This window comes from Lissotriton helveticus, chromosome 6, assembly GCF_964261635.1.
Source record: "Lissotriton helveticus chromosome 6, aLisHel1.1, whole genome shotgun sequence".
NCBI classification, from domain to species: Eukaryota; Metazoa; Chordata; class Amphibia; order Caudata; family Salamandridae; genus Lissotriton; species Lissotriton helveticus.
Genome location: NC_136067.1, coordinates 497,063,312 through 497,086,893, shown reverse-complemented (window position 1 = coordinate 497,086,893; position 23,582 = coordinate 497,063,312). Strand labels below are relative to the sequence as shown.

General features: G+C 45.9%; 1 protein-coding gene across 1 annotated transcript in view; it reads right to left on the bottom strand.

Moving 5' to 3' along the window:
- LRRC1 (leucine rich repeat containing 1) overlaps positions 1 to 1,474 on the bottom strand; it is a 538,119-nt gene extending 536,645 nt beyond the window's left edge. Inside the window, exon 1 of the mRNA XM_078647950.1 lies at positions 861 to 1,474. Within this exon, the coding sequence (XP_078504076.1) occupies positions 861 to 1,019 (159 nt within the window). The 5' untranslated portion in view covers positions 1,020 to 1,474. The remainder of the gene's footprint in view (positions 1 to 860) is intronic.
- Between the last annotated feature and the right edge of the window lie 22,108 nt (positions 1,475 to 23,582).

Sequence of the window (23,582 nt, the reverse complement as noted above, 5' to 3'; positions counted from 1 at the left end):
ATCCACGTAGCGCAGGTGGGAATCTGCAAGTCCCAGTGTGTTTTTAGTCCTGTTGACTTAAAAATCACAACACAATGCAATAAATGCGCAAGATATAGAAAGGAGGCACATCAGGAATGAAAAATCGACAGTCAGTGCAAGGATCGGGTAGAAGCGAAACGCCTTCATTCAATTAAGCCTGGAGACACAATCAAGGCTTCCTTAATTAACATCGCGCTGGAGGTCAGGCCCTGCGCAGGCCTACAGGTGGGGGTAACGTTTGATAGGCAAACTACTAGAATGTTATGTATAGCAAAATAAGGTCAGGGTTATGACAAACGTGTGCGTTATCTGCAGAAAAATGCGCTTCACTTCTTGGTTTTAAAATAGGAAGTCGAATACTCCGACTTCGCTATCCTTAACCAATCCAACTCCTGACTCTAAAAAAAAGTTTGAGGGCAACAGGTTTAATCTCTCGCTCTGCTTTGGGATTCTTCCGATTGTAGGGGTGAGAAACTCAAGGGTGCAGTAATGATGAGAAGAGACAAAAACCTGGGCATTCCTTCTTCATTTCACTCGGGGGATCTTTTTCCAGCCTATTGAGTATTAACTCCTCTCCGCGAGCCAAATTGCCCCTTGCAGTATTAGAAGGAATACTATATTTAAATAGAGGGCCACTGAATTTACGTTAAAAATATTATGTTATAATCCACATATCTCCAGACATAACCCACTGACGCCTGCTGGCCTCTCGCATGCCCAGCCTCGGTCAGAGTGCTGCCCCCTAGCTCAGCATCACCGTCCTCACCTGGCCAGCGACCTGCAGGCAGGCCTCCCCAGGTGACTGACCCCGGGCACGCAGGCCCTCCCCGCCCCCTCACCTTGGGCAGCTCCCGCAGCTGGTTGGCGTCCAGGAGCAGCTCCTCCAGGCTGCGGCTGTAGCGATAGGTATCCTCGGGAACGGCCAGCAGCGAGCAGTGCCGCTTGTCGATGGTCTCGACGTGACGGTTGCACCGCCAGAGCGGGATACAGTGAAACATCCCCGCCCCTGTGCGGGGCAGGAGGCGGTGGCGGCACGGTCCGGGGCGCTCCCGGTGGGGCAGTGCAGGCGCCGCAGCGTCTCCGGCCCCCAGCTTCTGGTGGGGAGCAGAGCAGCGCCTCCCTGACTACATGAAACCCCCGGCCGGGATCCAGCATCGGGAGCCCCAGCCCCCGGACCGGCCCCTGGCTCTAGGCGGCGGTCGCACAGTCCCTGCGCTCTGCAGCACGCCCGCCGGGCCCTCAGCTCTCGGTGCGGCTCTGTGCAGCGTCCCGGTGATCACCGACCCTGGCTGCTGCGCTTCCCCTGGGTGTTTTGTCCGCACTCTCGTTTCATTTCACTCCTGCTGCTGAACGGGGCTGACCCGGAACACTGCCCCCTCCCCGCCCATCTCCCTCATTCCTGGCTGACGTCACGGCTCCCGGCTCTGGTATCTGACCCCCGGGCAGTGAGACTGAGGATCAGCCCTCCCCGCCCGCTGCCAGTCACTGCTGGGCGCTCCCAGGAAGCCACGGGCGTGCGGCCAGCGCGCCAGACACAGCGCCCTCGAAACCGGCGGGATCCACTGGAGCTGACCCATTATACGGGACCCCATCCTATATACACCCACTACAACAAGCCGCCAAGTGCGCAACATGCACTCTACACCGAATCCCTTATACATGGGACACTGTTCCCCACACATGGTCGCTTAACACTACAATATCAACACGAAACGCTCTCCTCGAATTACCTCCCTACGTCGCAGAACCAAACAATCCAATTGGGCCATCCATAAAATCCCCTTACCCCAGACACATTACCCCGACCTCTACCCCACACTTTTTTTATGCACAGCATCATCGTGGTAGTTTTACTACATACAAAGAGAATCGTGAAAGTAAACCACCCGTTCCTATGTGTTTTTTTACAGTTCTCAAAGTCAGAGAACAACCCGCCCATTCGTAGAACTTGTGTACGCCCTTGTACTTGATGGAGGAGACCCACGAGGCGAGATCTCGTCAGACTGGACTTTGCCCGTTTGCCGCAGTCATTTCCGAGCCGTGTCCTTGTTGCGATTGCAAAGTCACTACAACTTTCAGCTTTGGGAAACACCTACTGGCTCACTCACGCACAAACACCATAATTGCTCTATCTAGGCGGTCGCCTCCCAGCAGGCACCAATGAGCACTGAAGGAGTGGGAAAAGTACACCGCCTGTGCTCATTCAATAGTGCAACAAATGCCTTCCCTTCGGAATGGCAAAAGTAAACAAATACGAGGTTCATTTATCCTGCGGAAAGCGTGGGAGTATGCTCTGCACTGTGTCGACATTCTTCAGCGCTACAATGAAACATTTAAAAAGATACACAGGTACAGGCATCATACATGTGGGACTGTCTAGTGATCTGAAGCAGAGTTTAGCGCTTATTAATGCTTGTATTATGGGGCAGCTTGTGATATCTTCTTATGCATATTGCCCTTTTTCTATGGTGTTTCATTTTAGCATTCTATTCTTGTACCTGCCAGGTATTGTTAGAATGTGTTCATTTAATTCCAGGAGTCAGCTGCTGTATATGAATTGTGTGGCTGTACATGAAAAATTTAACGAAATATCTGTGACTCTCGTAATGAGCCTACGACCATGTTTGGGTCCTTTATGTCTCAGCTCTAGTGCTCTCAATCGTTTCGTTTCAGATCTTTATTCGGATACATTTGATCCATAAAAGCACAGATCATCATAGTAATAAAGGAAATATAACTATCCATAGACAAGAGCTAGATAAAAACGGAGTCATACATAACAATTAGTATAGCATAACACCAGTATATACGGAAGATCCCATAAATCAATTACTTTTATAACTTATTCTCTATATAAAAACAGAACATCATAAAGTGTACATTGAGTTGCGAGCTCATACTGACAATTTTAAAAAGGTACCTACACGGGCCATTAACTCATCATTTTCTAATTTACGGATTGTTAAGTAGGCTTCTTCTAAATGTATGGTTGTGTGTTCTTAAAAAATGGGAGCAAAAACTGGCGAGTATATCGGCTATAACATTTACAAAAAAATTAAAAATGGAGTATTGTCTGCCCAATCCTGTCATCACATGGGCAAGGTAATTGTCCCAGATTCGCAGTGTACCCCAAAGGAAAGCAAAGCAGAAATTTGACTGTATCAGCCCTTAGGCAAAACGATAATCCTCTCTCCCAGCGTCCAATTGGCTTTAGGAGGTAACTAGGTAGGGTATTTAATTCTTCCACAACTGGCAAATAACTTTCTACAGATTTTTTCTGAATCTCCCTTTTAAATTTTAAAGTCCTGTAAAGATCATATAAAACCCCCCAAATCACTTTTTTATTCATGTTAACGGAATCTTCCGGCTTTGTAAAAATCTGAGCATGGTTGATACTACTCAAGGCATCCCTTGTAAGCAGCGATCCATGGTATATCTTTCCCCTTGTCACACCTTTAGCTGTCTCTAATGATCTCTCTAGTCAGAGACGCTGCAGGGTTCTTCCAAATCGCAAGCCAAAGAGAATGGGTTGCGCCTTTATAAAGTCTTCAACATAATGTAAATTTAGTTCCGCATGACCAATGAACTGTGAGGTCGAAATCGGGGCTCTCAGTACTTTCCTACAGAATCAGTTTTCTTCAAGTTGAATACTATTGCACTTTGTGTGTCCCCATATCTCTGCGCCATATGTCGCAGTTGTAATGCACTGTGTTTTGTAAATTTTCAAAAGTGCTAATATTATCCCTGTCTTTTTAGGCTGCGGTAAACTAATAATTGAATTGATAGCTTTAAAGAACTTGTTCCTACTATGTGTCACATGGTCAGTCCATGAACCATTGACAGAGAAAACAAGCTCAAGATAGGGGAAGGTGCTTGTACAGTGAAGTTTTTGCTCATCTACGGTAATAGAATTTAAAATATGCTTTTTTGGCCCACAAGACATAATAAATGGGTTTTTTTTAAAATTAGTACACAAATCTAAGCTACCCATAAATTCCACAAAGCCCCACACTAAAATTCGTATGGCATTCGTCCCATTAAAACAGCATCATCAGCATACAATAAGGTAGGTAGTAGATTACCGTTAATTTTGGGGACATCATTAGTAAGTGTGATAATGGATGCATGCAAATTGTTAATATATAAAATGAAAAGCAGGGGTGCCAGAACACACCCCTGCCTTACAACCCTATTGATTCTGATGTCCCCTGAGACTTCCAATTAGTATTAATCCTTACTCACGCCCGTAAGTTCCTATGAAGGTATGCTAAAAAAACAACTAAAACCTTTTCTAATCCTTACTCCAAAGGGTAGACCATAACCGGGACCTATTAACAAAATCGAAGGCCGAGGTAAGATCCATAAAAAAACATAAATATATGGGTTTGCTTACCTACAGTATATTTCCCAATAATTAATTTGAGGTTCAGACATTGTTCAATAGTCCCCACTTTGCTTTGAAATCCCAGTTGGCACGATTGTAAAATACAGTTATCCTCGGCCCAAGTCTTTATTCTGTTGTACAAGATCCTCCATAAAATTTTCATTGTATTGTCTATTAGGGAGATCGGCCTGTAACAGTTGGGTTGCGATCGCTCACCCTTTTTAGAAACTGGCACAATAATGCTTGTCGACCAGGTACTTGGGAGTGGGGCATTAGCTACATTATTAAAAACATGGGCGCCCAGAACTCAGGTTTAACTTTGATCACATCAATAGGCAGCCCATCTGGACCTGGAGCTTTATTACTCAGACTCTGATTAATAGCATCTTCAACTTCCTGCAGTTATTTTAATCGCATGGGTTCTTCAGGTTCTAAGGGGCTTCGATCTGTGTAGGCAATGAACAGATCATGGAAAAGTGGCCTTCCCAAGACTCACCTGTCAATTGCAGCTTATGGAAGTTAGTGGCTGAGGGAGTGCTCTTATACTTTTAACTGCAGCCCAGAAAGCATTCCCATCTTTCAGCAGGGCGGCCACTGCTAGATCCTCCCAGCGCTTGTTCAAAATCTGCTCTTTCCTCTGTATGATGGCTACCGTATACTTTTTTCTCAACAGTTTAACCAGAAGGGGGTCTCTTGGGGTTTTTGATAATGCTAGACGTAACTGTCTATTAATTCATGAGCATTCACCATGAAACCACCTTAACCTAGGTTCCACTCTCGACAATGGTTTCGACAATATAGACTTGATCCCTTCACATAGTTTCCCCAAATCTCCAACTACCTCCAGGATAGGATCCTGAAATGTCAAACATGAATCGATAAGACTCGAGTGGTCACTAACCATTTTGGTGAAAAGCTCAATATAGCTAACTCCCCGCCAAATCAGTCGTGAGTTATCAGTAGATGGTGTCAAATCCCTCGCACCACACTCATTATTATAGTTGGGTTTAGGGGTGATTCGTAGTTCTATCGTAATTGGATTATGGTCGCCATGAATGGCAGAGACAACCATAGCTTGGGCTAAGCAATCCTCGAGAGTGGGAGAAATAAAAACATAATCTTTCGTGGTGGCACTACCCCTTCCTCTAAATGTTGATTCCGGGGTATCCCCATCATAGTTTACCTCAGCAATTTCCATCACGTTTAACAAGTTATGTTTATACAAGTGATCATGTAATTCAATACCCCTATGGCATTGATATACCTTGTTACTAATCCCAATGGGTGTCATGAAATCAATCAGTATTTTAGCATTAAAATCACCCCCCAGACAAATACACGTAGTATTACCGAGCTGTAGGGATGCAATGAAATTAAACAAATTAATAAACTTCATATTAGGTACGGAATAGAAATCATTATTATAAAAATTAATTAAACATATGGATTTACCCTTTTTATATATTATCGCTTGGAAATTATCATCTTTGGTGTCTAGCAACTTTACAGTGCCTCCAGCCACAATGCTCACCCAGATTGAAAGGCCTCCAGATGGACGGCCAAGCCTTGGAGTGAGGGCAACCGTATTATGACATTCAAACCCCTCAATATATAGATCTTTGGTGGCCCATGTCTCCTGGAACATAAGAATGTCCTGATCCTGAACAAAATGTATCCATTCTGGTAAAAGCACTTTGGATTCCAGGCCTGCAACATTCCAACTTAGTACCTTTAGGTTACTATTATTAATTAACTTGTTGGGTAACTCAGAGCGGTTCCCCACTACCTCCAAAGGGGGGCCAGCTACATCGGGCATTGCATAATTTATATGTTCCAAAGAGCACACTTCAATATTTATCTGTGGGTCAACTTTATGATATGAAACATGATTTATTGGCTCAGAGGGATACACATGTGCACTCGTTAGAGGGTCTTCTTCCGTGATTAACTGGTGTGGCATTAGTCAATCCTGACTATCTAGGTCAGATAAAGGTGAAAACCTGTTATGCAAGATTGGAAAGGGGGTATTATTTATCAGAGGTCCAGGGACCGGCCTATAAAACTAGCCCAACAGCAATGTGCAGATATGTGTGGAAATAAGAGTGAAATCTTCCTGAGCCCTCAGCAGTGATCTGACCATGGGCGGACTGCGATAATTAATCACTATACAGTCCCCATCGATATTCTTTGGTGTCACTCCCACCCACCCAACTCTTCTAACCATAATGATGTTATACATATCCGACACCTTAAACCTCCTGTGTTTGGACTGCCAATCCACACATTTGTTTCGCAACTGTAGCCAGGTTTCCCCCAGTTCTTTCTGGAGAGATGGTATCCCTGCCAACACTAAGACATATGGGCAAGCCTCTGGCGGTAATCCCAAAACCTCCATGTTAGCATCATTGTGACCCTTTCTCAAGATGTTCATAGAGCCATTGCCTGACTTGATATTCTCTCTAGGCAAGCTAGTAGCTGGGTCAGGCAGACTACTAAGGGGCAGGTTCTGAGAAATCCCGGGTATTTTGCATTTATTGGTAACATGAAACAGATTTCGCAGTGCTTCATTAGGTTTAGATACAAAAAGATCTTTAACTTTGCTACAGGTTGAACATGTTACACAAGAATTACCAGATGGAACACCTGTAGACACTACTGGAGCTGAAATCAATGAATCAGACCCTGTGCCAACACTTGAAACAATAGGTTGCACCCCCCTGCAATTACAACTGTCTGTAAAGAGTCCCTTTGGACACTCGTGTTATTCATTGCAGTTTCCAGATGATCTAGACGATCCCAGAGGGAGGTGAAGTTCCTATCTAAGAGTTCCTTAAACCATACAAAGGCAGTATCCAAGACAGCATCTATGATAATGTCAGGAGTTGCATCCCCGGGGGGGACTCAATGTTAATAGCGGGGGCTTGATATCAGTCTGTGTGCTTCTTGAATTTGTTTGTACCTCCGTCGTCACCGCTCGTGGATCTTTTTGGTATATTTGTTTCTGGGTACCCACGCCCCTTTAGCTCTTTTCCAAAGTCGCTTCCTTCTTTCCTCCCGTGTGGGGTTTAGATGTCCTGGCCCTTGTGGATGTACTAGGGCCGTCTGAGATAGCTACAATAGGTGTGTCCGAGCTAGGTCCGTGAGGGTGCTGAGGCGAACTTAATTGCATGCTTTGTATGGTCGCAGTCTGGCATGGTTGTAAAGCTCCATCCGCAGTAGAAGAGCCTAGTGATAAACGTCTATGCAGGGAAGTGGGGTCTAATGACAGTCGCCGCTCCGTCAGCTCAATCTCATGACTGCGTATCGATTCCGCCCTGATAATAAAGGCGTACAAATTCCCCACTACTCCCTTCCGTGCACTCATGGTGAAAGCTAAAACCCAGAAACTAAAAGCCTATACAGCAGGAAATACAGTGATCACTCAGGGCTTAAATCGGGACTAAAAGTCATTATCACACAGTACCTGCTTTCCGCAAACTGGGAGGCCTCAATCTGCTGTGTTGCTAATCAGATGTTAGAGGGGGGACCCAGACCAGTCTCCTTTAGGCTGCGACGGGCGTTGACGGACACGCCCTTGGCACAGGCGCGCCCCCGTGCTGTGGGAGGGCTGCAGTGATTTTATCGCGACTCCAGGCGCGTCAGCAGCGCGAGGGCTGCTGGACGTGGTAGTTGGGCCGTTCCCCTCATGGCCAGGAAAGGTGAGTTTTCAGCCGTTCACCTCATGGCAGCAGCGGAGGCTCCTTAATGATCTCCCGGTGCATTTCAAAAGTCCCGCGCTGCAGGAGGGCGGCAGTGACTTTATCGTGCCTCCAGTTGCGTCAGCAGCGCCAAGGGCGTGAGGGCGCGAGGGCTGCTGGAGTTGGTAGTTGGGCTGTTTCGCTCACGGCCAGGAAAAGTGAGTTTTCAGCTCTTCCCCGCTCTCAATCGTAGCCCTTTATAAACAGCTGGAGGGGACAACGTTCAAAGAATACACTTTACAATAGTAGTATACTACACAAAGATACAGAAACACAGCATGCTGGAAATAGTTAATACTCTTCAGGGAATTCAAGATTAAGTAAAATGTGAAATATAAACAGAAAGTAAATAGCTGACATGGATTACCATAACGCATTATCCATTCGTTGTTCTGAAAACAATCAGTGTTTTTGCCATTAAAGTTAAGCACACAAAAATTACTACTGTGTCTGAGACCCAGAGATTACCAGCAGGGTACAAGAAGAAGCAGAAGTAAATACATGAATAATGAATCGCACAGTTGCAGCCCTCAACATTTTGAAGATTTTCTTCTGCACCAAGACTGAAATTGCCCAGTGCCTTGTGCGCACACATTCAAAACTTTTTCAAAAATGTTGTCACCTGCCTATCTAGAGCATAGTTACTTAGGCTGTGACTAGGCTGATCCCAAAAACAATAACCTACCAGGTTAGGGCTGATTCTGAAAAAGTGGAAAAGCAAAGAAAAAGCAGGTCTCAGTGACCTGTCAAGCAGGATTTGACAGAGTGCTGTCAAAAGGTGGCCCACAGGCCCATCCTGCATATTCTGTTGAGCTAAGAGGCGCCATCTCTTTCCTTTTAGGTCTGCCTATTGTTTGCTCCTGGGAGGCATTTCACACCTATTTCACACCTGTTCAAGGCTGAGCACAAATTAAGAGCTAGTACAGGCTTGTGCTAAGGACAGTATAGGCAGGTAAAGGATAACTTTTCAAAAGTTACCTCTCCTTAATATTTATTAAAAATTTGACTTCACCATTAAATTGGAATTTTAAAAACTATTAAAAATAGTTATTTAAATATTTTTGTAGGTAGGCCAATTCCCAAGATACAGTATTAGTATTTTAATTTGTACTCAGATTTTCTACATAGGATAGCTATACCTGCCACAATTCAAATAGCTTTTAGGGCCTTTTCACTATAGGAACATCGTTACACAAATTATTTTTTTGTTTAAATCTTTTTATTAAGGTTTTACAGGTTAAAGCCCCCGAGAGGGGTAATACATCAATCATGTATCCGAATTGTCACACATTGAAGGGTTACATAAAATTCACAATTGAGAGTTATCTGTAACGTGTAAATGCTATCCTGTCGAGCAAAATTGTACCCCATGATCGGGATTGCAGGCTAGGAAACTGAAGGTATCGTGATATGATTCTTACGATTCGTCCCTAAAGCTGCGTGCTGGCGGGGGTTGGTGTGAATGTCGTCCCCGTGTGTGTTTATGCAAACCTTTACCAAAGTGGCAGTTGTGGTAAATGAAGTGTGCGTCGGTGTCCAAACTACAGACTGAAAACGAAGCGTGGAACTGTGGGGATAAACTCTTCCTAGATCTATGAGCGGTTGGAGAGCGCGCAGCGAGCTGGCTGGGGCCAATGGACATGGTGGGCTGAGGGTGTCGGGGTCTGTGGCCTAGGGGGTTGGGACCTCGATGGTTCCCGGGACAGAGGGGGGCATCCCGCCAGGGGCGGAGGGTCGTGTCGCCGAGGGGGATCGACGTTCAGGCTGTCACGTCGAAGTGGCGTGGAACTTCAGCTCTGGGCATTTAGCAAGGGGGGTCGGGGTGTTGTGGGGAAACGTGGGTGTGAGGTGGGGATGGTTCTGGTGCGTCGTCCGGGGTTGTCTCTTGTTTAAATTGTATGAGCAACTGTGCCCATTCCAGGGAGATGGGGTGTTTGCGCGTTCCCCTCACCTCCTCTTCCCGTATAATGTCTTCCTCTGCGGCCCCCCATTTGCTAATGGCTCCAATCCAGGCTGCTTCCGGGGGGCCCGAAGGTGCCCTCCAGTGCATAGCAATGGCTTGCTTCGCCAGTAGCAGGGCAAGGGATGCAAATCTCAGATTTCTTACGTTTGTAGGTCCCCAGCGCACAGACTTCCCAGGAGTTAATGTGGGGTAAGCTGACCAGTGCAAGGAGTGGTTGGTGTACCGTGGTCCAGTACCGTTGCAGGGAGGGGCAGTCCCAGAACATGTGTCGGAAGTTCGCTTCTGGCAGTTGACAACGTGGGCAGTTAAATTGTGTGTCCGGGTAGTACCGGTGGAACCTGTCCGGAGTGAGGTAAGCCCGGTGGAGTACGTTAAATTGTATGTTTTTAAACCGTGCATTTCTGGACACTTTCTTTGTGTATTCCAAAGCGCGTGTCCATTCCGTGTCATGGAACACCCTGCCGAGGTCGTCTTCCCAGGATTGACGCAAAGTATCTAGGGAAACATTGGTTAACTCTCTGATGGCCTTGTAGTGCCATGTAACTAGGTGTCTGCCGGTCCCCATGCGGAGGATCGTATGGAGCACCGGGTGTGTGGGCCGTCCACCATCTCGCAGACCCCAGAACGGTCGCGTGCTATCTAAAAGTTGTCTTTGCATAAGGAATTGTCCTCGTGGGAGGTCATACCATTCAACCAGCTGCTCATAGGTGCGCAATAGCCCATCGTGGAACACCGCTTCCACCTCCGTCATGTCATGATCTGTCCATGTCTGTAGGGCTCTAGTAGTGTAATGTGTTTCTCCGTGAGGGAGACCCACCAGAGGTAGCAGTGGGGAATAGAGTAGCCGGTCTTTGGATATTCGATGAATACGCATCATGCATTTGCGCGCAATGGAGACCTGAATCGGGTGGGTGCGGGACGGCTTGGTCCCGGGTAGGAGTATCCTTCTAATGACCGGAAGAGGTATCCTACTGGTCTCGGTTGTCGTCTCCCCAACGCATCGCTCCGCCGTCCAATGGGATAGCCACTGGATTTGCGCGACCAGGAAGTATGATTCGAAGGATGGGGCTCCCATGCCTCCTTCTGCGGTTGGCAAACATAGCTTGCGTAATGCCACTCTGCGTCGGCCGTTACCCCATATCAGCGTTGTGAGCAGGGTGTCCAGTTCTCTGAAGAACGACCGGGGCGGAATCACCGGTAGATTGGCGAAGTGGTAGAGCAGTCTGGGCACCATTATCATTTTTGCTATGGCCACCCGGCCGATGGGTGCCAGGGGCAAAGTCTTCCAGAAGTTGACCGCCGACCACAAACCCGCCAACACCTTGCGGTGATTGCCCTCGTATAAATCTGTCGGGGAATGATAGAGTCGTACTCCCAAGTATCTGGGGGCATCTCTGCTCCAACGTAAGACCTGAGTGCCCAGCGTCACCTCGTGCGGTGCTAGGTGGAGGCCAAGAGGGTAAACGGTCGATTTCTCCCAATTGACCCTGAGGCCTGAAATGTAGGGACATTGTTACACTAATATGCGAAATACCCCTCTTTTAAATATCATGCAGCCAATTTTTTTGTGTGATAGGGCCTATAGAGGGTAAAGTAATAATGTTTAAAAGGGAGGTTTTACCTGCCAAAAGGGGTATTTTAACAGGTTGCACTGCAGGTTTTACAGTGCAACTGTCAGGCAACAATGGCAGGCCTGAAGACATTTATTTTTTATTTTTTATGTTACAGAGTTTTATATAGCGTGAACTGGACCCGAATCGGGTATCAGACTGCTTTACATAGCACCAGTTGCATTGCATGAGGACACATTCATTTGTTTTTGTTTTGTTAGACACGGGGAGATTAAGTGATTTGCCCAGAATCACAGGATGTTCAGCGCCGTTGCCGAGACTCAAACCCAGTTCCTCAGATTCGAGGTCGACCGCCCTAACAATAGTGAATGGCATAATAAGTGCTGTGGTCTACAGGTGACATTTAGCTTTTCACCTGCCAAAGGTGCAGTCTCCACACCAAATACTATGGCATTATAGTTGAGTTAAGGGATTAGCCAATTTCTACATGTTTTATGGTCATTATTAAAGCCATTGTGTTATGAAGCAAACCAGGTGGGATCTCTCCCCTCCCTCCGGGACCCCCACAATGTGCATATTGTTTCTCCAACATCTATCCTCGGCATCCGAGGCCCTCACTTCTAGGATGCTTATTTTACGCTGGAGGGTGGTCAGCATGGTTTGCATAGAGCCTGTGGAATCCTCTACTTTTGAGAGGCTGCTTTTCACCTCAGTCACCCTGTTGGCTGTATTTCTCAGGTCCTGTGCAACAACAGGTTGAGGCTCAGTTTGCCTTTCTTACTTTCTAGGCAGGCCCTGAGTCCTGATCGCCTTGAAGGATGGAGCCCGTGAGCTTTGGCTGAGAGGTGGCCCCTTGGTCATGGCCTTTTTGATTGTCTACTCCAGAAGTGGACCTTGCGGATTTATCAATTTCCCCCTGTGTTGAGTGGGTGTTTGGTTTATCCTTGTCCATGGTGGATGCTCTGCACTGCACAGGTTCTCCTTTCGGAAAATCCCCTCACGGTCCATGCGTCATAGTGCACCCCTCTAACCTGGAAGTATGAACAGGGGCCAAGGGAATGTCTTCAGGGAAGCTGGCTTTATAGTTGCCCCGCCGTGGCTCCAGCATAAGCCAAATAAATGCAGCTGGGGCAGAGAGGAGGCCAAAGTGTCAGTGGAGGCTCCTGGAGCATCTAAACCGGTCCATGCCATGCTGCCCAATAAAATTGCACACTCATATGAATAAAGATTGATATGTTTCACTGTGTTTGGTTTAGTACTAGTCCACAATGCAACTTGATACACCGCCCAAGTTTCTGCCAACAAAAAGAGATCATTCCACGGGGGAGGTGAAAAGAAAAGTTTATAACATCCTTGAAGGCCATTAAGGCAGACAAATGTTAGATAAAAGAAGGAAGAACATTTTCTTACACTAGTTGGTACAAGAGGTCAAGGAGAAGTAAATGAGCCCGACAAAGATATCAAAAGAAAGGAGACAACATGTAAATTATCATGAATTCTAGAATTGGATAGATTTAAGTTTTATACACATACTGTAAAAGATGATGAGTTATTGTATGAATTTCTCTTGGCTTTAAGGGTACTTTTGATGTACTGTAACGTTGGTGCAGACAGAGGAGTTAATAAGAGGTCAAATTATTGTGCATGTCAGGAGTAAAAAAAGTACTAAAACAGGTGTGGGTTATAGAATATCGGAAGTGACAAAAACACAGCCAGACTAACAGAAAAATCTAAAAAACTGATTTTATGTGTATATGGTGGGAAGAGTGTGAGTGAAGGAGAAGAAATAATCAGTGGGCCTGGTAGTAGTGGAGACCATAATTCTAATTATTAATATATAGTACATAGAAAGGATAAGAATATAACATGTTACAAATGCAGTAGTTTGAACCATTTGCTTCACCTAAAAAAGGTCAAACTATGGGGAAGAATTGCATGAGCTGTGGATGCCTAGGGCATTTTGCAAGAGTATGCAGGTTGGAGGAAACATTTGAAGATTACGAAGGGAAAAGTGTTGTGTGTAATTGGAAGTAGCAAAGGAGGGAGTGGAAATACAGGGGCTGCCTAAGTGCCAAGTAACTATTTTAAGGAAAAACATGGCAATTGATTGTTGAGTGTTTCCCCATGGACCATAAGCACTAGATATTTCAGGAGGAATTTGAAGATGTTTTAAAAGAGGAGTATTAGGAAAAATACTGATATAATTGTGGAAAGGTCTGGTTGATGTATTATACATACTACTTGATATTGAGCAAAGTATATAGTTTAAAGGAAGGACAGTGGTTATCAAAATGTATGTTGCAGTAAAAAAGGTTAATATATTGGAAAGGAAAGACCAATGGAAATTGGACATAATTTTAGACCAGCATAGCAAAGAACAGGCTGTATTTCTGAATGAACATAGGGGGAAGGAATTGATTGTAAAACAATCCCCAGGTACCTTTACTGATTAATCAGGAAAGCATACAGGGTTTTCACATCGTATTAAGTAAAGAAGTTATGCTTTACCATTAAAGGAAAAATTGAGTATGGTACCTATAAGGGTCAGAGAAAAGTTAAAGACAATGTTAGATATGATGGTTGATGAAGAAATAGTGGTGGATTGTCACCCCTAACTAATTTGAATGAGTTGGTGATAATGCTGGAGGTTCTATTATGTTCTCCATGTTACATTTGAGAGAAGCTTACCACTAAGTAGAACTCTCACCAGAATCCAGAACGATGGCATCTTTCATTCCACCTCAAGGATTATACAAATTAAAAATATGCCATTATGGCTTTCCTCCACGACTTCTGTGTTTAAGAGAAGAATGTGCCCTCTGTTCAAGGACAGCAACATTGTGTAAAGTGTTTCCCAGAGAATATGTTGAATTTTTCCCAGGAATATATACTGTATATGAAAGAGATATGTAGGAGACTTGAGAAGAGCAGGTTAACTTTGAAGGAAAGCAAATATACATTATTTTGTAGCTGGGTAGATGACCTAGGCCATACTTTGGGATGGTGCAATTCCTCAAAAATCTCTTGTAGAAGTCATCTTAAAGGCACAAGTCCCAGATAACAGAGAAAAACGTTTAGTGATTGCAGGCCTCCGTGGATACAATAGAAAGTCTGCAGAGAACTCTCAGTTGGAAAATCGTTTTGTGTTGAGATCTGACCACACATCTCTGGTTAGAAAATTGCCCCCTGAGGAAGGGTGGAAGTCAAAGTTTTGCATTGACAGGATAACATCACAGATATACCATTCTAACTTTAAAGTGGAATAGGTGCCTGGGGAAAAAACATAACTGTTGACTGTCTAGACTACTGTATAAATCTGGGAAGGGTGATGTGGATATGGTTTGTAAGGATGTAGATGTGGTGGCAACTTTAAGTGAGGTAGTGAGTAAAACATTTAAGGGTATCAGTAAAAAGGAATGTGTCTTTTGTCTGAGCGCAAAGAAGAAGCATTTAAATCTGTCAAAAATGTGTGCGACGATGGTTGGCTGAGTTTTAGAAGCGTGGACTTTCAGTTTCTTCCATTTTAGAATATTTCAGAACATTAAGAATTAGGAGGAGACCTTCTGTTGAAGGGGGGACTTGTGTTTCTCCGCTAGTTCTTCAGAATAAGATATTGGAGTTGCCTCATAAAAGTCAACCCAGGATTTTGGTGATGAAAGACTCATCAGAACACATTTTTGGTACCTGAAAAGTGATTAGATAGTTGAGAAATGAGTAAACTAATGTGTGGTGGGTGGAAGCGGTGATACAATGGTGAAAGTTTTGCCTGCACCTTTGAGCCAAATGGAATAGACTAATTAAAGCTGCATTTCATATTTCGGAATGTTAATAAATTGCTGACTGTAGCACATTATGCCTGGTTTTGGTGGATTACAATTCAAGTGGCCAGAGGTGAAATTTGTGTCACATTCCACTACGCTGCCAGTCTTTGAACTTTTTAAGGACATTTTACTTTGGAGGATTATTCTGACACCCTAATTACATATGGAGTGCAGTTGAAGTTGTACTTTGTAAGCGTTTCTTAGGAAATGTGGTATACAGCACATAACAGCAGCCTTATATGAGCTTCAATCAAATGGTCAAGTAGAAAGGTTTAAGAAGGTCATGAAAGATGGTGTTCTTTGGGCATGTTCTTGTGGGTATGATTGGGAAGATGTTCTGAAGGAAAAATAGGTGATGTATCGGATTACCTTGCATATCATCACTGAGGTGAGTCTATGTAGGTTATTGAGAGACACAGAACCTGTTTCAAAGCTATGTTTATGATGGGTCAGGAAAAGAGGTAGTTGTGAGGGAGAAGATGAAGTTGATTATCACATTGTTAGAGTTTTGTTACAGAGAAAAGAATGAAACCGAATGAGAAGTTTAATATTAAATGGAAGGCTGTTCTTCCTAACATTTTGGTGAGAGACTGCATCTGGATTCTTAAACCTAGTGAGATTCCAAAAGGAGTTTCTAAATTTGGGAAACCCAGTACTTTTGTAAAAGTAAACCCCAGCAGCTTTATTACTCAAGATAGAAGACTCTGGAATGCTAGACGTGTTGTCAAATGTACATGTCAGAAATCTGTAGAACCTTTGTAATGCTATAATAAGACATTCTTGGTGTGTATGACTAAAAGGGAGAAAGCACCACAATCAAGAGTGTTGATACTAAAGTTTGTGGGGTTTGCAACCAGAAGAAGCTGAACAAAGGTGTGGTGATGTGGGAGAGAAACAAGTGGAGTCTGGCTGTACTGATAATGTACAGATAATGCTGGCATGGCCAAAAATGATGGATCCATTGCTACCCAGGTCAAACTTCTGGTATGCAATAGAATACTGTTAACAAGTCTGAAAGATTGTGTGTAATGTATTGGTTTAATCACAATTTATATACTTTATAGAGACTTGGGTATTCGACTCTGATTATATTTTTTTATTTGGTGTTATTATTATTTGGGGTTGGGATGTGTGATATCTTCTGATACAAACTTCCATTTTGTTATGTTTTTCTTTGTTATATTCTATTCTAGAGCCTGCCAGTTGATGTTAAAATGTTTACATTTGACTCCAGGAAATAGCCGCAGGTGTTTGAGCTGTGTGGATGTACAGGCAATGTGCTGAAGAAATAACCTATATTTTCCAGACCTTAGGATTCAACATTTTAACGATTGATAACTTGAAATCAGTGTTCAGATACATAGTAGTTATGTTGCATAAACATCAATAATTTTGGCTCTTTGCTTAGTAAGAGGTAAGAAGTCACATGTGAGTAAGTGTTTTGTAGGTCTTGCCTGAGACAGTGCATTCACTGTCGCCTGTGAGACATTTTGTTTACTTACAAGGGGTTCAGAGCCTACACATTGCTTTCCATTGGGAAGCTTCATCATCACTCATGTTTTTGCTTCTCCTTGGTCTGCGTGTGCCGGCTTCACTTCCTCTTTCTGTGTTTGTGACTCCTCTGGAGCACGGCCGAAGCACTGCTTCCTTGACCGGTGTCCTTCCACTGGTTTTGCTTTCGGAAGTAATTTTTTTTAAACATGCGCCATCGCTCCCAATTTGTTTCTTGCTCCCACTCCTTCCCGCCTTAATGTTTGCCCTATCCCTCCTGTTTTGTTGCCTTCCCTATTTCACCGCTCTCCTCCTGTTCCCCTCACGCTGTGTTGTTGTCCCTTCAGCACTCCCCCATCCAGCATAGCTGCTTCCCCCTTACTTTCCAGATGCAGTTTCTTTATTGGGGCACTGGGGCATCGACCCTCTTAAATTTATTGCCACGCTGGCCCCTATAGTAAAAAATACTCTTTAATTAGTAAAAGTTTATTTTTTCCCCAATCGCAGTGCTTTTATTTAATCTGCTTCCAAAGGGCAGGTCAGGTGCACAGATCATACTGCGTATGGGCGGGGTGGGATCTGCACTTAACTGAAATGCACGTTGGGTTGGACGGGTAGTCTTTCTGCGACCAACCCAACATGCGCACTTGAGGCCTCACCTTCCCCACAATGCTAGTGAGCCAAGGCTCACAGCCGCGTTCTCCACAGTCAATTAAGGAGTGCTGGTTATGGCTGCTCCAGACAATCCTGGCACTGCTGTCATGCTGTTTGCTAAAATAAACATCAAGGGAGTCGTGTCTGGATTGGCTGTAGAGATGCTTATAGTAGGCCTGGTCTAGTAGTCAGACAGTGTGAAGGTGGGCGGTGTGTATTGAAAAACCATGACCAATCACTGAATGACTTTATTATAAGGCCATGCTGTGACTGGACTTTTTCTATTCCTTGCTAGCCTCTATAGTTCCCTTTTCAGTCCTAGTGAATAGCACACAGGGCGAGGGAGTAGAAACATTGATACAAGGGAGAGGCCTGTCTTAGTGTTTACTTTATTTGTATTTCTTCACTCCAACCTGCATATAGGAGGCCCGCTTCTTCTGTATTTCCAGTGTGTAATCTGGAAATAGGGTGACCCTGTTGTTATCTACAGTGAAAGAGCCCTCATCCCTCGCTCTTTGCAGTAGTAAGTCCCTGTTGCGGAAATGTAGCAGGCGTGCCTCACGGGCCTCTGGGGCTTCCCAGGGCCCACGGTTTAGCTGGGACTCTATGGGCTCTCTCGAGGATATAGAAAGCCGAGAGGCCCTCCGGGGCTACTACACTTCTGAATCAAGTCTCCAGGAAGGACACCATATCATCTCCCTCGGCCCCTTCCAGCAAACCCACGACCCTGACGTTCTTCCGTCAGTTACACCCTTCAGCCTCTTCTGCCCTAAGCTCTAGGAGGCCCATTCATATTGTGAGGGCCCACAACTGCTGCTCCATAACCGTTTGCGCTGGTGCCAGTTCCGCAATGCTTGTTTACGCCTCCTTAACCCTCTCCGAGAGTTTATGAGTTTTTTATGTTCTTCTCTCAAGAGGCCAAGACCAATCACCACTGTGCTAATGTCTTGATGGAGGGTAGCTTTCGTATCTGCTATGGCCTCAATAATTTTGTTACGCTGGTGTTGCAAAGAGTAGTCTGCGGTTGTTCTGAAGCACTGTCTTCAGGGTCCTGGGAGGCCCCAGTTTGAAGGCAATTGGGTGTGCCCATGTTGATATCGTCCCACCCAGTGGTTAAGGTCGTAATGCCACTGTACTGCCTACTAGTCTTAGGAGGATGTCTTCCAGGAGGGTGCCCGCAGTGACCAGATGCCCTTTTTTGCCCAACTGATGGTGACCCGACCCTCACAGGCACTTCTGCAGCAGTGGACCCCTCTGCTGTCTCGTTCCAGCTCCTCTAGTAAAGTACTGCCATACTTCAATTTCAAAGAGCGCCAGCCCCTGGGCATGTGCAACCAACTCAGCAAGGTAGTAGGGCTGATCAATATGTATCTACTCACTGTGCCCCTGCCAATCAGTGGCCCTCAACGTCATCAGCTGCAGGCCCTTTCCAAACGCAGCGCAGTTGGTTATTACCCCGCCGTCTCAACTCCGCAGTACAGTCCTTGCTTCTACTGGGATCAGGGGGGTTTTGGTGCAATCTCCAAGGCAGTTGGACGTCCTTAAGCAGTACAGTAAGCCTCATGGGGCCAGCCTGCGCACTTTTCCCGGTCGCCGCTGGTGGGACGCTTTGCGTGGTAGATACTTACCACGATCTGCCTCTGGCCTTCTGGGGGCCTCCCGGCCTCAGGCAATCCTGTCCGCTCCCCTGCTTAATACAATGCTCCTCAAAGGCGCTGGTCCGTGTCCCTGTAGCCCCCTGCAGTCACACAGAATTTGGGCCCGCCCAGCAGCCACTTAAGGGACGGCCTCTCTCAGTTGCTCAGGCCCACACTGGTGGCACTCCGCCCACGGCAGGGCTCCCTTCCTTATCCTGCTCTGCTGCGAACGAAAAGCCTCGATCACGCCGGCAAGCGCAGCAAACACCAGCTTGTCTTTGCCCACCTCAGGGGAGCCTCCACTCACCCGTGACTGTCAGAAAGGAGTCTGTCGTCCCACTCGGTAGCCATCTAATGCTGCGCTACGGCACCTCGCACTCTAGTGGGTCATAGGCCCCTCTCTCAGAGCTCTTCGCTCACGCCGGGGGCTCAATTACTGTCGCGTTCTTGTCAAGGGCTGCGCCGGTGTTTTTTGCCCGCTATATCCTGTCCGGTACTGCTCTCAGCGGTTCCCCAGCGCGGCCACTGTTACTTGCAGAGAATCGCCCTCAAGGACCGGGCCATGTTGCAGTCGTCCCTCGGCTCGCACTCGCCGCTATTTTGCACAGTTTCACCTGTTCGTGCCTCACCACTAGGGACCGCTTATGAGTCTCTGCACCCAGCCGCTGCCAAAATCGCTCCGGTCACTCTTCTCGCGACTCAGTGGCGTCACTACTGGGGTGCGGGGGGTGCGGACCGCACCGGGTGTCACCCAATCTGGGGTGACACCAATCTAGTTAGTTAGCTGGCCACTAGTCATAGTACTGCTTTAGTTTAGTGCAGGCACGCAAGCCACCACCACGGTGTGCTGTGCGCAGTTGAGCACCTCCAGACTTTCTTACAAAATGTTTTAAATACTGTCTGCTATACAGTGCGCACTGCGCAGTGTGTGTGCCCTTACACTGCAGCATCACGTCGGTCGCCACGCACGCACACGACAGTGCTGGTCACTGGTGCGATGAGGATCATGCGCGGCGTACCCAGCAGTTTGTTGGTCCCAGGGCCGTCAATCTTTATCGCTACCAATGACGGCCCTGGGACAGCCCCCGCGCGCTGTGCGAGTGTGCGCTCCTGCTTTGATGCGTCACGGCAGTCAAGCACCCGCCGGGAATAAAGAATTAATACTGACGACATAAGATCGAGCGCCGTCGTGGTCTCCTCTCCCCTTCAAATTCTTCTTGCTGGTGGGTCCGGACTCGGAGCGAGGCAGCAGTCGGACCGGGCGGTGGGAGAGAATGAAATAATATAATTTATTTATAAATGATAATATATGAATCATGTCATGATGAACTAAGTTAAAAATGTGGCAGTGCAAATTAAATTAATCACATTCAGTACAATGCTTTTTTACTGCATTCGCACAAACGAAAACACGGACCTCTTCGACGGGCAGGTCTAGACTCTAGTGCAGAGTGCACCCGACGCCCAAACCTATCTTACAGCTTTGGAGGCCTGGATAGACGGAAGGGTCACACGTGCAGGAAACTGATGGTGAGTGTTTGCATAGGGACTGTCATTGGCAGCATGGCAGGGGCAATGTGTGTATCTTTTTTAAAACAAATTAAGCACTGGTTTGGGAGCAAGATAAAGTGTCTCTCTGGGTAAAAGCCAAAACAACATACAAAAAGAGTTCACAAAAGGGTTCGAGGTTTACTCCTGGGATGATACTGCCGGCCTAATAAGGACGAGTCTTGTGAATTACAGAATGAAATAAATGTACTCCATGCCAGGTGACAACCCCAGAGCCGGAGACTGGCTAACAACACCCCCCTGTGTGGAAATTCCTTCCTAGCACCAATTGTGTGTGGCGTCCCCTTTTCTTCCCACCCTAAAAAGGGTTTATTACGATTTTTAGGGTCGGAAGGGGCGGGAAAATAACTTGTGTATATCCGCAAATGAGTAGGTTTGTTAGCGTGTCCAGGAGTCCAGGGCACTTCCACCGGGACCGCCCACTTCCCACCCACAGGAGAGGAGTAACTCGCACAGACACCTGTGTGTGTGTAAAGCACTTTTCGACTGTAATCTACTTTCATGAGTTTGTAATACAAGGAAAGCAGGCTATTGGCTCGTGGGAATCTGACCTGAACTAGAAGGCAGATTTAGGAACGAGGCACCTGGATGCATGAATTCAACCCCAATGCCTGCATATGCCCCTCGACCCTCTTCCACAGACAAATGACCCTCCCCCATCAAGCACATCTGCAAACTGAGAGGTCGCACCGTGCGACCCTCAGCGCTCCTCGGACTCATTCACAAAGGGAAACTTAAACCAAAAGTCTTATTTTACTAGGAGTAAAGTTAGACTTGGGGCCCTTAGACTTTTGGTCTAAGTTTACATTTGTGAATCAGGCCCCTGGTCTTGCACTTACCCCCTCCCCCGCCCCCTCTGCCCCTGGTCTTACACTGATGACCCCCCTCCTGCCCCCCCACCCCTCCAGTACAGATATCACTTCCCACATCCTCACAGGAAAGCTTGAGTAAGAGGTAGAATTGCCTCGGTCTTGAGGAAATGCTTCTGACCGCAGATATGACTGATACACCGCTGCAGCAGGTGCACAGGGCAAGAGACTGAGCTATCTCACGGTCTGGACTGAGGGGGTGACACCATGAGTTACGAGCACCGGGTGACACCAACCCTAGTGACGCGACTCCAGTCTCCCTCAGGGTGCTGGGGGTGTTCAGAACAGTCCCGGCTATTTGTTGTTACAGGAGAATTGGTGGGCTGATGCAGAGCTCTCTGCTCACGCGTCCACCATCATCCCCGGCGAAGCCCATTCAGAACCCTCTAAAGCACAAAAACAGATGCTCAATCTATCTGCCTCTCACCAGCTCCTAGATGTTTTGGAGACTACACAACCCAAAAGGCAGTGGCTATACATTCTTCTCCCTTGCATACTCAGGTTTCTCCCACATTCGTTATCTCCTAGTAGATGCCTCACTTCCCCGAGCCACATCAAAAGCTATAATCATTCTATCCTGGTCTCAGTATCCATTGTTAATCTTCCCAATAAAGAAAAAAAACTGGCATCTCAATACTGAAATATTAGACATGGAATCAGATGTTTGGACCTAAAAAATGAAATTGAGCAATTCTTCACAGAAAAAGAACATATAATCTCCTCCACAGTTACTCTCTGGGACGCGTTCAATGTGTGCCATAGGAGGACAAATCATTGCATGAATGTCCAAAAAGAATAGTGAAATTAAAGAAACCCTACAGAACATATGCATTGAGCTTTTAGACATTCCAAAAACAGGAACCACCAAAATGAAATCAAACAACTAAAATGCAGTAAACAGGAATATTTATGGGTCCAGACTAAAAAATCCAAACAATTACTGTTTCGCAACAGAGGGGGCAAAGCACTAGCTGCCACCCTCAAATTTATTAACCGTAGTAATCAAATCACACACATTAAGGCCTAAGATGGCACTCAGAAATGTAAAAACACAGAGATCCTGAAAGTATTTAGGGACTTCCATGCAAAACTTTATAGCCCACAATCAAAGTGCATGACTTCCTATGCTCCCTCCCTCTTACATCAGTTTCCGACTCAGAAAGAGCTTGTCTAAATAAACCAATAGAAATAGAAGAAATTGTTAGCAGAATAAAATTAATTTGCACCAGGAAAACACAGGGTTTGATGGCTTCCCCATCATTTTCTAAAAAAGGCTCACAAACCCCATCATCAGACATCTTAAAAATACCTTAGACCATTTCGCAGTTCAAGGCAAAGTGTCTAACACTGCCTCCAAGGCGCCAATTGTAGTTATTCCCCAAGATGGCACGGCCCACTCTCATTCTAAAAAGGTTCCCCTCATTTCACTCCTAAATATGAAGCCAAAATATTCACCAAATCCTAGCCAAAAGGCTAGAACCATGTATTGACAACTCATTCACATCTCTCAAACTGGTTTAGTTAAAGGGAGACCTGCCAGAGACAACATCTGCACATTCTGTCACATTATTGAAAAGGCCCACCTCTCCTCGCTACCTGCAGCTGCGGTTGCTCCGGACTCAGAAAAGGCCTTTGATAAGGTCTCCTGGCCTTTCATCCATGCAGTTCTCGAGACAAATAAGCTCGGAGACTCTTTATCAAAATGACCATGGCACTATACGGCAATCCCAAAGCGAATGATAGAATAAACAGCTCACTCTCCAAATCCGTTGATCTACACCAAGGCACAAGACAAGGCTGCCCTCTCTCCCCTGCACGTTCCACTTGTGATTGACACTCTTATTAAATGAATCAACTACTCCCCA